We start from the raw sequence: 16,463 nt of genomic DNA, 5'->3' as shown, positions 1-16,463 counted from the left end.
AAATTTTGATGATTGTCTTGCTGGGATTTGTCTATGTTAATGAAATATTTAGTCTAACCTTCAGCTCTTGCCCTTATTTTGCAATGTGTTCAGACCGAGCTGGTGACCAGCTGAATCCAAGCTGGTTTCCCTGGCCTTTAGCAGTATTTTGTAGAACAAATGCCTTCAAGTCTGTGTTCAGAGCTGAGCACAGCTGAGCAAGGTAAGAGGATCCAGCTCCAAATTATTTCTGCCACAAGTGGCATAAAATAAAAATTAAGAGATTGGAAAGAGGCAAATTCCAATTTCCCTTCCATAAAAGGAAAAACCGGAGCAGGGGACAGAAGAAATCAAGGTTAATGATTAATGGGCAAAGAATTTCTTGCAAAGCATTGCTAATTCTTTCCTTTTTTCATCTCTTGGCAGAACTTAGCAGAGCTCTCACTCAAAGAAAGAAAAAATGAAAAGTTTGCAACTCCTTTCATTTTTATTGCTTTCTTGTATCATCGTCTCAGCAAATACATATGAAGGAAAGAAAAAAGGTAATATACTATCAAATTTAAATACTGATCATGCACTTTAAAAAAATGTTTATGCTATAAAAATTTAGTAGTACTGACTACTGATTTAGTAGTATAGTCCGGTCATCAGGATGTTGGGTTTGGTTGCTATGTTCCCTAAAATTTGGCATTTATACCTGTCTGTATTTATTGGAAAATGTAATTGTTCATAATTACCACAAATATTTCCCAAGGGGAAACATGTTGAGACTACAGAATTAAGGTAATCTGACCTTTAACAAAACTTGTGATGAAGTGAATTTTAAAATGCATTGATTTGAAAATATTCACTGAATTGATAATGTCATAATCTTATTGGGCTGGAATTATTCTATGTGACAGATTTAGTCTCCTACTATGAATCAAAATTTCCAGACACCTGACAGTGTTTAAGCTTTCATTTTCTGAGTTGTCTAATGCAGATTGCCTTTCATCTCAAGTGGATGAATATCTTGGAGTGAAAGAGATACATCTGCAGCAGGTTTTGCTGAGCAGTACTCTGAAGGGTCTTTACCACTGCGATGACTTTACAAGTATTTCCTCTGCATTTGTGACACTGCACGTTTTATCAGTATCTGTGTGACTGCTGAGTAAGACAGGGTATCAAACAACTGCATTTCTTAAAACCTCTCAGATGTGATTGACAAAGACAATGCCATGTTTGAACTCATTATTGATGTATACAAAGCAAACACTAGTTTTCCTTCTTATCTAAATGCATTTCTAATACTTGAAGTTTAGAGGGGATAAATCTAGTTTTCTCCTTGGCTGGAAATCAAGCATGATATTCACATTCACAGAAGTATGGCCCCTTACAGCAGCTGTGTTTTGTATTTTTGTTAATTTATATTAACAGTTTGCAACAAAAATGCTTTATATGCACTAGGCATAGTGACTTCAGTCTACAGGAGGTAGCACCACCTTTCTTTGATTCTGCTCATTAAATTTCCCCTTGGGTTTAACTTTGGACAATATAAAAACCCTGAATTAAAACACTGTGACAAACGTCAATTAATGCCTATCTTGGCCTGGTTTACCAGACACGACCCGCACATCCTTCCCAGTTGCTGAACCTTAGAAAGCTATTTAGAAACGTTGACCAATTCTGTATTTCTGAGAAAACAAAAATAAGAGCACTAACTTTAGTTTGAGGTTTCTCCCATCATCTTTGCTCAGATCTATTCAGATTCCAGTGTGTGGTCAAAGTTTAGTTCCCCACAGCCACACAAGGCAGAGAGGAAGGCACTGTCTCCCCGTTCTTTCACAGCCACAGGTCCTGCTTCATGCAGCTCACGTTCTCCTCCCCACGACCTGTGGCACCATTTACAGCAAGGTCAGTCACTTCACTCTCTCCATCCCCTTTCCCCTCATGACCTAGGACTCCTGTATCATGGACGTCACTTGTTTGCTCATTGCTTCTGCCATTTAAAACCTTACTTGTGGACCACAAACAACAGGTCACATGTCACATTGGCCCTAGTAGATATGCCCAGCTTGTAGTGTGTTGAGGCAAGAGACTGATTTCAGAAGCAGAGAAGGTTTATTTCTAAAAATGCAAAAAAATCTACTGTATTTTCTTCCAGAGGCTCCCCACAGCCTAACTAGATCTGCTTCAGGGGGTAGTTACAAGGCTAAAGCCCCTGGTATTCCTTTATGTTGAACTAAGACCCTCATCTCTTGTCACTTTTAAATTAGTCCAATTCCAGTTCCAACTGTCCATTTATGAGTATTTAACGGGCATTAATGAGTATTTCTGCATCTTTCACTCCCTTGGTATCCTTCTCCAATCCAACCTCAGCCACACTAACCACGCCCAGAAGAAAATGTAATTCCCAGTTCTCAAAGCCTTGCCTTATTTCTGTTTGACTTGTCAGCAAAGCTCTGCTGGTTCTGTGTGTGTTGGCTGTACCTGGGAACCTCAGGGAGTCTTTTTCCTCATTTCACTTCTCATTGAGGCAGACTTGCTTGCCACAACGGCAGATGCAAATGACAGTAAGGCATTACCTCACACTAAGGAAGGGAGCAAAGCTTTTAGCTCTGCATAAGAAGCCTTTTAATGCCATCAACTGGAGACAGCTTTCTGTGAGCATTGTATCTGCTTTACCTGAATATCCTTCTACCTTGGAGCTTGCTTGCTCTTGTTTTAACAGGAACTGCAGCATAGAACAGCACAACTATCAGGACAGCAAAGCCTCCCCAGGGCTGAGTGTCTGGTACATAATTCTAGCACAAGCAATTACCTATGAGAGAGGTATTCTCTAAAAGAACAATCACTGTGTAAAAGTCCTACTCATTCATTTGTATCCAGAAAATAAAACAACTGCTTTATTTTTTTTCTGTATCATTGTATCCACCTACACAGTAAAAATAATCACATTACAGAATCAGAACTTAAAAAATCAGTTTAGATGAGTGTATGAAAACATTTTTGATCAAGTTATGCACAAAAATATATATTGTAGGTTCTTATTTTATACTTAATTATGTAGAATAAGATGAAGTGCATTACCAAGAAAAGACAACACCAAATTTAAAACACGCACAGGATTATTCTCAAAAAACCACAGAGGGTTTCTAAAATGCCATGGTTTTCTTGTACATTTATATAGCAGGGAAGAAGTTTGGCATTTCTGGCAAAGATTCATTATCTAAAAGCAGAATCCCAGAATGAGAAATAAGCACCTAAAAATAACATCCCTGAAACTGAGCCAAGATGATTCTTTCTACAAGCATGTGAAAAATATTTCAGCATAAGCACTTATTTATTTTGATTCTTCTCCTGTAAACATTAAAGTAGGTAGGAATATTTTCCATTATTCCACTTCCCTGTGCAGAGCAGACTTATACAGTAGTTGACATGAAAATGCATGCTGTTGAGCTAGCACTTTTTACTTGACAGTCTCACAGCTGGCAGTTGAGCTGCACTTTTTTTGCCCAAAAAGTAAGGTAACATCTGTCATCCAGTTCTGCTATGTTTTAAGTACTGCAGTGCTATCATCACCTTAGTATTATTATACATAGGCCATAGAAATCGGTTATACTAAAATTTGAATAGCTGTTAGGTTTTCTTTATTCCCCAAGTGGATTTCAGATGCAAGAGATGTCTGGTATAGCAAATATATATCAAAGTCTATATAAAATTCCTCAACAAAATGCAATATCAGATCCAAAAACTACCAAAATAATAATTTCTACCTGAAGTTGAAAAGCTATTAGAAACACAAAAAGCACAGAAGATTCAAAAACCATTTAAACTGTAGAGATAGAGAACTAAAGTTAGCCCATAGAAAAAATCATTAATATTTCTTATTTACTTCAATGGGCTCATTGATCACCTCCTGTGTTTAAATTCGCATCACTTCTAGTTAGATCACTTAAACAGGGATTCAGGACCTAAATTTTGTGACATACAAAAATAATGGTCCAAGATTTCCTGGAATTTGAAAGTTCAGATACCAGTTACACTAACGATCTGTGTTATGATATTATCAGGAAAAGTTCTGCAAAACTATTTGCTGCCATTTTCTCACTGGCTGTGTTTAAGATCTGCATTGCTCCCAAGAATCTTAGAATTCTACCAAAATTTCTATGATCTAACCCAGTTATTTTTCCTTTTGTCATCTGGAAAAACCTATGAATATAATTTCAGACACAAATTTTCACTACAGGATGAAAAATAAAATCATAGTTTAACTAACAGAAGGCCCTTTGCTTTTCCCATGCAAAGAGACAATAATAGGAACCCAAGTGACAAAGGAACTATCCATGCACAAAACAACTTTTAATATTTCTAATAATGCAAGTGACTGAACATCTTAATGAGGAGCTTAAATTCACCAGTGGATTGCAATTCATATGACTTGAGCATTACATTCTTCTGACTGTTGCTGTCTGAATAGTGCTTGCATATGAGACTGGAAAAACCTGAACATATAGAACAGTTCTTGGTAATGTGGCACTGCAATCAAACTGCTTAACTCATTGTCTTCCTTTCTCTCAAAATAGAGAAGGCCAGAACTAGTTTTAAATACAGATACATTGTTTCAATGGAAAAGTATCAAGGAAAACATACTGCATCAAGCTCTGGGATCCTCAGCACAGGGAAGATGTGCACCTGTCAGAGTGGGTCCAGAGGCCACAAAGATGATCACAGGGCTGGAGCACCTCTCCTGTGAAAACAAGCTGGGAGAGCTGGCGTTATTCAGCCTGGAAAGAGCTCCAGGGAGACTTCACTGCAGCACTTCAGTACCTTAAGAGGGTGTAAAAATGGAGGGTGAGGAACGTTTTGTATGGGCAGATAGAGACAGGACAAGGGGCAGTGGTTTTAAAATGAAAGAGGGTACTTGTACATTAGATGGTAGGTATAAATTCTTTACTCAGAGGATGGTGAGGCACTGGAAGAGGTTGCCTAGTTGAGGAGGCCTGATCCCTGCAAGCATTCAAGACAAGGTTGGATGGGGCCCTTGGATGGTCAGGATGAGCAGCCTGACCTTTGAGGGCCAACCCTGACCGTAGCAGGAGTGCTGGAACTAGACAATCTTTAAGTTCCCTTCCAACCCTAACCATTCTACAACTCATTATTAAAGAGAACATTCTTATTTTCTTATTTTGTCGTTCACTCTAGGTTTACATTTCCTTTTAGAAAACCTAGTTCTGCCAAGTCCATGTGAATCTTCAGGGTTATTAATAGGGTTGCACCAACAGCAGTGCAGTAGTGATGATGTAAGTCCTGCGACCATATGGTGCCCTTGGGTGGCCTTAGCACAGTGACCTTTTTCCTATGTTAGATGGAGCTAAGAGTCCGTTTGCTGAAGCTGGGTTGGACTCCTTGCACAGTGGAAGAGCTTGGCAGCAGGTGGATGGGCCAGCAGCCACTTCCAAGCAGCATGATTAAGATTTCCTGGCAACATGAGCAATAACTGGCAAAAGAGACAGAAGGGACCATCTATCTGCACATGCCAAGACTGGGTGATAAAGTTCACTGCTTTGGCCACAGGCCAAATGTGAATTATGACTCTTGCAAAAAAAAAAAACCCAAAAAAACCCCCAAACAACCTGTTTAATGTCTATGCTCCAAGTTAAAATGACCTCTTTCATGCTTTGTAGCCTTTCTTGTAGAAAAATATACTGGCTTTAAAGTCATATTATGACAACTTTGTTGTTTGTTCCTTTCAATATTTTAAAAATTGTTACAATTGCTAATATTCCCAGAAAGCATTACTTGCATTAGGACTGTACACCCTTACACATACCCATTATAATCAGCCAACAAAAGCTTTTGCTGGTGCTGAAATGCTTCTAAAACAAGATGGTTGCACAAACAGGAGTTGTTGGCTAAAATTACAGAAATTCTCTGGTTTGTTTGCCCAGTCCAGTAAAATCTTTTGAATATTTTATCAATAATACTGTTTATATCAGGGCTCCTATTTGGCCTCCAGAACTCCTGGTATTGCTCCAAGTGCAACAAATAACAAAAGAGATGTGGAAATACTGAATATGAGGAAACATGGTGTTTATACACATAATGCTCTCTGGAATTAAACCAGCATGACCAATCTGAAAACCCAAATTTTATGAGACAAACCTTTGAACTTCTGCTGTTTTGAAATATTTGATCTGAAAAGCATTTTCTAAATTCGTATATTGCTTACAGAGGGAGGCACTGAACCATGGAGGAGATGATGTCAGAGCAGGTCCAAGGACAAAAATAAAAACATACACATATGTTTGATTTTGCTTTGTGTCTGGAGTTGACAAACTGCCCTAAAATTCTGCTACACTGGCATGTTCTCCCATATCTTAATGCTAAACCATTAGATAGAAACACTGCTGAGAGGCAATTTTTCATTTTAAATCTTGTCTATATTAGATCACTTGTGCTCTACTTTATGCATCTCAGGCTCAAAGTACTCTGTAGTGTCGGAGTGAAGAATTCTTTCAAGCACCACTCTTCTCCCTTTCAGCAGCAATGGGTCATAAGGGATGCTGGAGGACATCAATGAAGGTTTAACTCCATTCCATGTTTGCCAGTCTGCATTTCCAAAAGTCACTCAAATTAGAGATTCTGTCAAATTGGGGTGGCAGTGGTATGTGTATGTTCCTTAGTTGTACTAATATATATGTATATATGTACATGTGTATATATATATACACACATTCAAAATACAATCTCATTTATTTACCAGGCAAAACACTGTATAATTAATATACTGTCCAGGTAATTATCACGTCTGGAGACTAAAACTTGTCCAGAACTTACCTTTGACTGGAATTCTGTGAGGTGTTACAAAATTACAAATAATTAAATATGTGGACTTTCTGACAAAAAAAAGATGTTAGAAAATTATATTCATACTGAAGAGGTTAGTATTTTGGTTTGTTGTATTTCCATTTGATATTTTTGTGTGTGTGTGTTGTGTTGTGATGATATAGTTCTGCTGGTTTTCATATTTATGTCACTTGTACTTTTGACTTAGGATGACAGTACAAATGCCTTCAAGGTTTGCTTTTTAGGGTTTGACACTAGGAAGGAAAGGGACATGGAAGAAGCACTGATTCTCTTTTTGAGAAGGAAATGTTTGGGCAATTTTTATTCACTATGAAAATAATTTTGAATGGTATTATCCAGGTAATGCTTTCACCAGAGAACTTAATATCTTAAAAAAATTGTTAGAAAAGTTTAATTATTTGTAGGAATGCCGGATACTATTTAAAACACTTATCAGTATTTTCAGAAAGATATGAAAGCTACTGCATTTCTGAAACTCATTACTATTTACTGAAGCATAATGTTCAGTGCCTGAACCGTGAGGAAGAAATAACAATATGAATTAGCAGTGCTCTTAGGACATGTGGAAATTACTTACCCTCCACTGTATTGTGCCAAATACATCTCTATACGTCTCTATTCATTTTTCTTACCAAATTGCATTATGTAAAAATGCCCCAAAACCTTCAATACCTTCCAGAGGTATTGAATCAAGTCCTTAGTATCTACCTGAACTCCTTTCTAATGTCTCATCCTAGACTCAAGTCCATATTAATGCTTTAATATCACTCTTCTGTGAGTCACTAGAGCCAGCACCTTAATGACCTTTCAAATATCTGAACAATTTCATAACTGATTCTGACAAAAATAGCTTGTCTATGACAATATATAAATTGCCACCTACACCACAGTGCTTAGCTAAACTACAAGGAAACCTGACAGCCCTAATTGCATTTAATGTGTTTATGCAAATGAGAGTAAGCTGGATGAAGCATGACCCAGAGCAGAGGTTCACCCTGAAGAACAAGATTTTCACAGACTGTATCTGTGCAGGATTCCCCAAATCTGCTTTTCAAGTTAAGGACCAACTGCAACCAGGAGACAAATGGAGTCTTCTCTGAACGCCTGAAAGTAACTCCAAAGCAGTTTTTGTATATTTTCAAGAAAGAGAGCAAATGGAGGGAACAGCGACTAGATTACAGTTAATTCTCTGCCCTGCTCTCCTGTCAGTACAGAAATGAGAAGAGTCGACTGTAGAATTAAAGCCTAGACCTAAAAGAAAGAAAGAAAGAGGGGAATGGAGAATAGTCAAATATAGAAAACACAGCTACCAGCATAAAGCATTAGTGAGTGGATCTCTGCAGCACTAGAAACTATACAGAAAGCCAGCTGGCACATCATCTGAAAATCTAGTGTGGTCTCTATCCATCATGCTTACCTTCTGCTTACCCAGGAATAGAAAGTAGAGCTTGTTCTTTTAATTGGGAACAGGTTTTTTTGTAAGGAACACCATAAATCATTGTTTTTTTAGTAGATGACATCAAACAGTCATGAAAGCTGAGGTACTAATGAGGTGTTTTATCAGAAATTCTGATAAAGCTCCGAAAAGGTTCCCACATAAAACATTTCAGAGAGCAGTACTGAAGTTCCTCTTCTGTTTTCCATTGACCACTACAATGCAATTCAGTCATCTCTACTCCAACTGGGCAGTGAGTGCCTCATTATCCCCAGGCTCCATGGCTGACTGCAGTGCTCTGCAATGGAACAGTGAGAGCAGCTGGGCCTTGGCTGCCTTCACCACAGAGACAATTCCCCCTGTTCCAGCTGACCTGTACTTACTGCTCTCTGGGGCACACCAATACAGGCAGAGAAAAACCCTGAAAGAATTCCACTAGCCATAAGGCAACAGCATTTCAAACACAGGGAAATACACAGAGAAAGTGTGCTGAGTATGTGATTGTGCTGACTACGCTCCAGACTCCACTCTACACCAGGACAGTAGTGTGTCCCACAGAGCACTGTGAGCTTTCCACCCTTCTTAGGGCACAGACACCTCCAGGAGTCACTCTTTCCAAAAGCCTACTGTGCCTTCCCTCCCTGTCAGAACTCTATCTCCATCCCAAGAGCAATCTCTGCAGTGTTTTCTGGAGAGAGAAGTTCAGCATGATCCTGATGTTTGCCATTAAATAGCCTCAGTCTCTTCTCACATGCTCTGTGACCACAATCTGATCTTTCACTTTAACATGCTAATTTAAAAGAACCACAACTTTTGTAAGAAACTACAGCCAAGAAATGTGTCCTTCAGCACCTTCTGGCTTGGAAGTGTCAGTGTCACCTTAAAGAATACAATGGAGATCTGGAACTGGAGCAAACTTACAGTCTTTGATCCAGCTCCCAGAGGAGACACTTGGGCAGCTTACTATTCTAATCTCCCTAAATCATAGTTCACAGGAAGTGGCACTGGGAAGGGCTGCTGAATACATTGCGTTCTATCTGGAATTTTAGTAGCAGAATTAGCACAACTACCACTGAGATCCTTAGAGAATAAAAATAAAACCAGGAATATGATGTACTATTCCATCCACGAGGAATTTCTGCACATCCCTTCTCCCAAACCCACCTCTGGAATTTTAGTATATTCATAGGATTTACACCTTGGATTAGGATTTCTCTTATGACCCTATACCCCTTTCCATCTTTCTATTCTAGGTGATGAAGATTGTGCATATTCATTAAAACTGTTCAACTTTACAGAACATTAGGCACAAGTCAATTAATTCTACTGATGATAACTACTTGGCCTTAGATGTCTCTTACTATTCATTTTAATAAAATGTTACTACCCTGAATACCATCAAAGAGCTTATATTTATGGGCCTATCAAAAATATTTAAATTATTCGTTATTTTCAATCTATTAAGTATCAATGCTAGTTCTTAAACTGGCTTTAGAAAAAAAAACACTTTGGATACTTTGAATATGATAATCCTGATGTGCAGAAGGGAACCAAATTCTCAGACATCTGCTCAGGGCCTGGGTACTCTGATCTGAGAAGCATTTCTCACAACACAGGCATCAGAGCAGCACTTAGCGCCCTGCAAACCCAGCACTTCATTGCTCCTGATCTCCCTTTCAGACATTCTGGACCAAGTTGAGAGCAACCCAAACAAAAGAATCTTGTGTCTATAACAAGTGACTGAAGGATCTTTTACAGCTCCTCTGTAATCTACTTTAAGTCACAGTTCACCTACTGGCTATGTGTGTTTTTTATTTTTCAAAGTCAACGCAGCCACATAACTGTTATACTACAGAATACTCTGGATCCCTAGAATTTCCAGCTGGAAGACTGCTTGTTTCAGCTATCCCTTCATTTCATTAAAATGTAGTAGCTTTTCCCATGGACTTTCTGTGAGCTGAAACCGCCTTGGGTATTTCCACGCTGATTGTATATTGCACTCTCTGGGATGCTGTGGGTAGTTGGAAAACGCAGTTCACCAACACTTTTCCTCTTGCTGTGCAGCAAGTTAGTCCCTCAATACACAACTGTGTTCCTCAGTGAGCTTAACTGACTGCAATAAGGCAATCATATATGAATATTCTTTGCTCTTTGATTTCTAGGACACACTTCAACAATAATCAAAATGAGACTAAAGAGACTCTGCACCTTTGCAGCTCTGGGGAAAAGCAAGGCTTCAAATACTTGACTTTTTGTGCTTTGTACTTCACCAGCGTCCAGTGATGGCAGACATCTTAATGCAAAGGGATGGACTGTAGTTCATGACCCACCTGGTGACATGAACAACTTAAGCAGCCCTTCCCTCCAGGCACTGCTGCTGATACTTCAGAGGGCTCTCCCCTGTGGCAGCACAGTTCCCTGGAGTCATACAGTGATTCTAGTATTCCTCTTGTATCAGCTTGGAAATCAGCTTGGAAACTGATCCAGTTGAAAAACAATCCTATTTTTTTCTTGGTCACTCTACTTTTTAGCTGGATAAGCTCCTTGATCTTGTTCACTCTGCAGTTAGAGACCATTTGTGCTGGGGCGATGATGGGACGACAGGAGGTCAGGAGTGGGTGGGTGGCAGCAGGATAAGGAAGAAGTCTGCTTAGAGCTGCTTGGGCAGCACTGAAGCCAAATGTTTAGTTAGGAACAAAACACTAAGTCACTCTTTTTAGCTTTAAATTTTTATCCTCAATTTAAAAAATAAATAAATCTGCTACCTTACCAGTGTTTCCATCATCCAATTAAGCCTCTATTAGTATTTTAAAGACCCTTTCCTGTCCTTGAATTTGACTGATTTTCAAAAATCACTCTAGCAAAAGAAAGGGAAGTAAAAAAACCCCTAATTTATCACTTCAGCTCATAAAGTAATTCATTTTTCTGGCTAGCATTAATAAAATTTTATATTAGAAAGGTCTAGGGCAATATCCTTGAAAACACAATTGTTTTCTGCGCCATCAGCAACCTATTATCCAGATGAAATAAAAATTTCATACTTTGGAGCTTTTTGTGTACTTTCTCAAATTACTGCTTTCATTTTCCTCAGACCCTCTATACATATTTCAGCAGAGTAACCACAGAAAAAGTACCAGAATTAGAGAGACACGGTTTAGAGTAACCCAATTCCTAATCTCATGCTTTCCCATTACTATTTCTAGTTTTAATAAGGCTATTTAGACTACAAGAGAAATCCCTTTAATAACAGACTTCTGGTGTAGTATTTTTGAGAGGTCTCTTTGCCTTTTTTTCCTCTTGATTCCCCAACACCACCCACTTCTTTTTTATTCACACACAAGTACTCGCTTGGTAATCGTGTATTATCACTAAACACAGAAACATGTAGGCATGAGAGTCCCTAATCAGACATACACAGAAACAAAATCTCTGTCCTTCAAGGACAGGGCAATTTCTGTCAGGCATTTTAAAGCCAAGGCAGGTCATTGAAGTTATTATTAGCACTAATTAGCACTTCCACAAGCTGTTGAATTCGTCACCTGCAGCCAAAGGGCACCCAATGTGGTGCAGAATTTGCTCACATCTTTGAAAGAATCAGAGAACTTGCTCCTCTTTAGAAACATGAGACTGCTCTATTGCATGTGAATAGGCTTTTGATAAAACTGTATCTGATCCATGTACCAAATGATCTACGGGAGGAGAGATATGATGATGAAACTGTTCCAAAACAAATGAATTCTACAAATGTCTAAACAGACTCTTAGTCAGAAAAGGAAGACATCTGGTCTTACTTAATTTAGTGGAGCTATATTTTACCTTTCTACCAGGTTACAGACAATTCATACCCCACTCAGTTACAGCGCTGTCCTTCTAAGGCAGTGTTTTATGTAGGACTTTGAAGACAAGTCTGTATGAAAGCTGAATTTTTGCCCTTGTGAGCAGCCTCCCTTGAGAATTAGAGATCTGAACTGAATCACTGAGCTCCAAATAAAACACTGATCCTATGTGTGATAGTGGCTAAGAAGTGATGAAAGCCCAGTGAGCCATCACTTTTGTACGCTAGGCATATTTCTAACAAAGTGTCATAACGGGGAAGCCTGGCAATAGCTCTCATTAGTCAAAAGCACTGCTTCAGAGCAGTTGCAGGATTTATTTGAAAGAGGGGAGAACGAAATGTGTTAAAATCAGCTATTTTGGGTCTATGAGATAACTGCCAGTATGACCTTTAGAGATAAATTTTCTACAAAGAGTACATAAAATTGTAGCAGGAGTCAAAAAAATAACATGTCATCCAAAAAAAAATTAGCAAATATTTCTTATAGAACTTCCCATGTGGGAACCAGATACCTGAAGGATTCACCTCCAAAAACAAGTCACTATCCTCTATGGGAAGAAGCTGGAAACAACTGGAAGCCTTAAAAGACAATAGGCAAGATGTGTCTCCAACTACCATTCCTTTCAAAGTGAGAAGCAGAGAGTGAGAAACACAGAACAAACACTGCTTTAAAAGAATGCAAGGCCCAGCTCAGTGCAGATAGACAAGAGGCAGCTCTTCAGTAGCTGGACATGTAACCCACCAGCTGAAAGCCAACAATGCCACCCAAACTGTGGGCTGCCTGTGTCACTCTGAGCTGTGTTCAAGTTTGTGTGTGTCACAGAGGCTGCAGCTTCCCTACCAGCTCCACTTGGCAATGCACTCTCCCACATTTTCACACAGCCAAATACCAGCTCACAGAGCTGGGAATAAGGCCCTAGGATATGCATCAGTCCCTTCCACATGACACGACACACCAGCTTTGTGGCTGCAGTGGTCAGCCAGCCCCTTTGGTTTTTGTACCATCCTTGAAGTAGCATTCAATATTTTAACAAACAACTCCACAATTCCGAAGCACCAGTAACATCAATGGTCACAATTTTAGCATGATCAGAATTATTACCTCTGCTTTCAATTAGACACCAAAAACTCCTGAGCCTCTAGCTATGAGAGTATTCAGTATGGCAACTGGAATCCTTCTTTTTAGCCTCTTCGTGCTATTCTTGAATAATTTTCTTGGTCACACTGAAGACAGCAATGCGTTTCCTCTAAAACTAATATACAAATAGCATCAAAATTCTGGCCTGCACTCACTCAGTGATAGCACCATTATGAAAATTAATCAAGGTCACTATCAAGGTCAATTTTTCTTGAAACTGAGACATGATGCTGACAACAGTGTCTCAAGTCTTTTTTTTCATTATTTTCAACAATGTGTATTTGTAGCATTTTCATTATTTAGACACTTGATTTCCTGACTCCAGGGCACAGCTAACAAGGTGTATTTCTGGGAATGCATAAATGACATGATCTATTTCTTTTAGTATCATGCCAGCAGCTGAAGGGTGAAATAATTGCCTGGAAGTGCATTGAGCAGTTTCATTCTGCTGAACTAATTAGGATAATGGGAATTTTGGAACTAAATCTCTGGACATCTGAGTAAAATCAAGCACTTTAAACAGTATGACAGAAATTAATGTCAAATGTATCAGGACCCCTTTCCCCCACAGAGACAAACCTCTCTACAGAAACAAGTACTACTAATTCATAGTTAACTCTCAGAAAGGAAAAGACAATAATTTTCTAACTCATTGTGAAGATTCTAACCCAGCTGGCTCATTGAAAAATCATTTATAAGGTTACAAAGTCAAGTAAAGGTTGCTGAGCACTGATAGTACACCAGGATCCTGGGATGCCTTGGACATCCACTTAGAGATTCTGTTTACCAAATCAACAGGAGCTGGATACATTCAAAGAATGAGGGCAGTGCTTATTTTAGGGGACATTATATACAGTTTCCAACCTGTTTCAACAAAAAAAGTTATGCAAAATTAGAGAACTGAGAACAAAAATCTCTGTTTGTTTTTGTGACATGAGGGATTGTGATTCTGGTATCTCAGAACTAGAGGATGTGTGTACCACCCTGCTCACTGAAGAATTTTAAAAGGAAAATAATCAAATGTACAATGCATATTTATAAGCAACCAAACTCAGCTAAACTGTGTATGAGCATTGGTGTTTTGCTTACGATTTCACTTAATAAGGATTATTCACTTTAATTCACTTTCACTAAATTGAGACCCATGTGTTGATGTTCTATCTTTGAACTTTTCCCATACCTTTTACCATATACCAGTTCAAATGGTTAAGACATGAAATATACTTTAGTAGAACAGCTGTTACCTCAGAGGAAGAATCTGACCCTATAAGAATCTGCTTCGGCACGCTTTGGTATTCGCCTGAGATTTCCAGGCAGCCAGTACATCTCCTGGTGAACTGGAAGGGTCAGCATAGTAAAAGCAATGGTGAAAACCAGGGCATTATAGAGTACATAGAAAACAAACAATTAAAGAACTCCAGACTTTGCTTTTCATACTTCATCTCTAATGTCAAGATATAGAACAAGTTTGTCTTCTTTATCGCCTACGCAAAATTGAGGAAAACAATGCTGAGGTAGCCATGTTTAAAATAATGCTTTAAAATCTCTCTCCTGTATCAGAAGAATGTAATTTTGACTGCTTTTAGTGACATTTTCGGTTAGAAAAATTGGTTTTCTGTTTTCATCAGCGTTGACACATACTGTAATCTACTGTGCATCAGTTAAATATGAGCCACCACACAAAGAAATGACACTGATCATTATCCACTCACCATGGAACAAGACGGTAAACAGGATTCTAAAGGGCAAGAATTGCTTCCAGTTGCCACTATTACTAAAACCAAATGTTCCAATTCCTTACCTTTCAAACCAAAAAGAATGTTTCTGTCTGATCATATTCAGTTTCCCTATTAGGAGTTATACAAAATGCTTGATAAATTACAATGAGGTTTTCTTAACAAGTTCTCTTTCCACAGTCAGGAGAAGAGTGTTCAAGAGCAGCAGATAAAATTTTACATAAAAGTCTACATTCATGATTCTTACGTGACCAGTCTGGTTTTCTGGATCTGCTCAAGCCCAGTGATTTTTGGCAGTTTGCTCTATTCCATAAAAATCACATGTAATCCAAACTTCAGAAACTTCACCATTTCTATCAAGTTTATTCCTGGAAAGGAAACAATCCCATCAGAGGAAGGAGACAAAAAGAGATTTGTTCAAGAGATTTTTTTAAAATTAGGTTTTGTTTTGTTTTGTTTTGTTTTAAATATGGGGATTCCCTACAATCTCCAGTCAGGACCAGTAAGTCAGAAAGCAGAAAGACAATTCTTGAACATATTATTACATGAAGATTACGCCCTTGAAATCAAGCTATGCTCTTAAGATCCCAAGCAAGTTCTTAAATGATGCAATTCCCTGAGAATTTTTTTGCATTGTGAAGTATTGTGAAGATAAAATATTCATGTTCTCAAATAGAACTGCAAATAAAAAATAAGTAAGGGCAGGCTATCAGTGCTGCTTGCAATAGAGTAGCAAAATATGAATGAAAGTAATAGAAAATGCAAGTTAACAAGGGAATTTGAAAGCAATTAAAGAGATTTATTTCCTTCTTGTTTTTTACTTCTTCCCTGAGTTCAAAAGTAATTTTTATTAAATATCTCACTTGAGAATGAAAATAAGTTCCCCAAATATGATAGGCAAGAAAAAGGCCCCAATATTCAATTAAGAAAAACACATTTTCTTTCTGCTTTGGTGCACACTCCAAAGCAGTATTGTGACCAAATATGAAAACAGAACAAAGAATTTAATATTTAATCCACAGCTTCCCTCAGCTTCGAAGAGAGTATAAATTTAAATACCAAAAGAGTATGGTGCAAAAGAAAGACAAGAGAAGTGTGTTTTACTTAATCTATTATTTCTTTAAAATATTTTGTATTTGCTCTGCCTACTATTTCTCCTTCACTGGCAGCTGTTCATCTTGCTATAGATGATAATTACATCATTCATCACATTTAGATCATGTCACTGCAAGATGTCCTATAGTGCAACAAGAGCAGGTGTGAGCAGTGAGACATTTAGTGTCAAACACCAAAGTGAGCCCACAGAGGCCTCTGTGGCAGGGGTGCTGGGGATCACTCTGGGCTGGTTCTCCCCTTGTTCTGGGGATGAGGATCCGTGGGAAGCTGGAGCACGTCAGCTCCACTCCAAAAGCACAGCCTTTGGTGGGGATTAGGCTGTGAGGAGCCTGCTTTGTGTGCACAGATCACTGCCCAGCACAAACCAAAGCAAGG

The 16,463-nt window shown here is 38.5% G+C and overlaps 1 protein-coding gene across 1 annotated transcript in view; it reads left to right on the top strand.

Annotated features, from left to right (window-relative positions):
• Nucleotides 1-413: 413 nt before the first annotated feature.
• The window catches only part of LIPC (lipase C, hepatic type), a 51,033-nt gene continuing 34,983 nt past the window's right edge, over nt 414-16,463 (top strand). Inside the window, exon 1 of the mRNA XM_040077351.2 lies at nt 414-521. Coding sequence (XP_039933285.1) covers nt 440-521 — 82 coding nt within the window. The 5' untranslated portion in view covers nt 414-439. The remainder of the gene's footprint in view (nt 522-16,463) is intronic.

This window comes from Hirundo rustica, chromosome 13 (genome assembly GCF_015227805.2).
Source record: "Hirundo rustica isolate bHirRus1 chromosome 13, bHirRus1.pri.v3, whole genome shotgun sequence".
Lineage (NCBI taxonomy): Eukaryota > Metazoa > Chordata > Aves > Passeriformes > Hirundinidae > Hirundo > Hirundo rustica.
The sequence above is the reverse complement of the archived record's forward strand: the minus strand, read 5'-3'. Positions and strand labels throughout refer to the sequence as shown.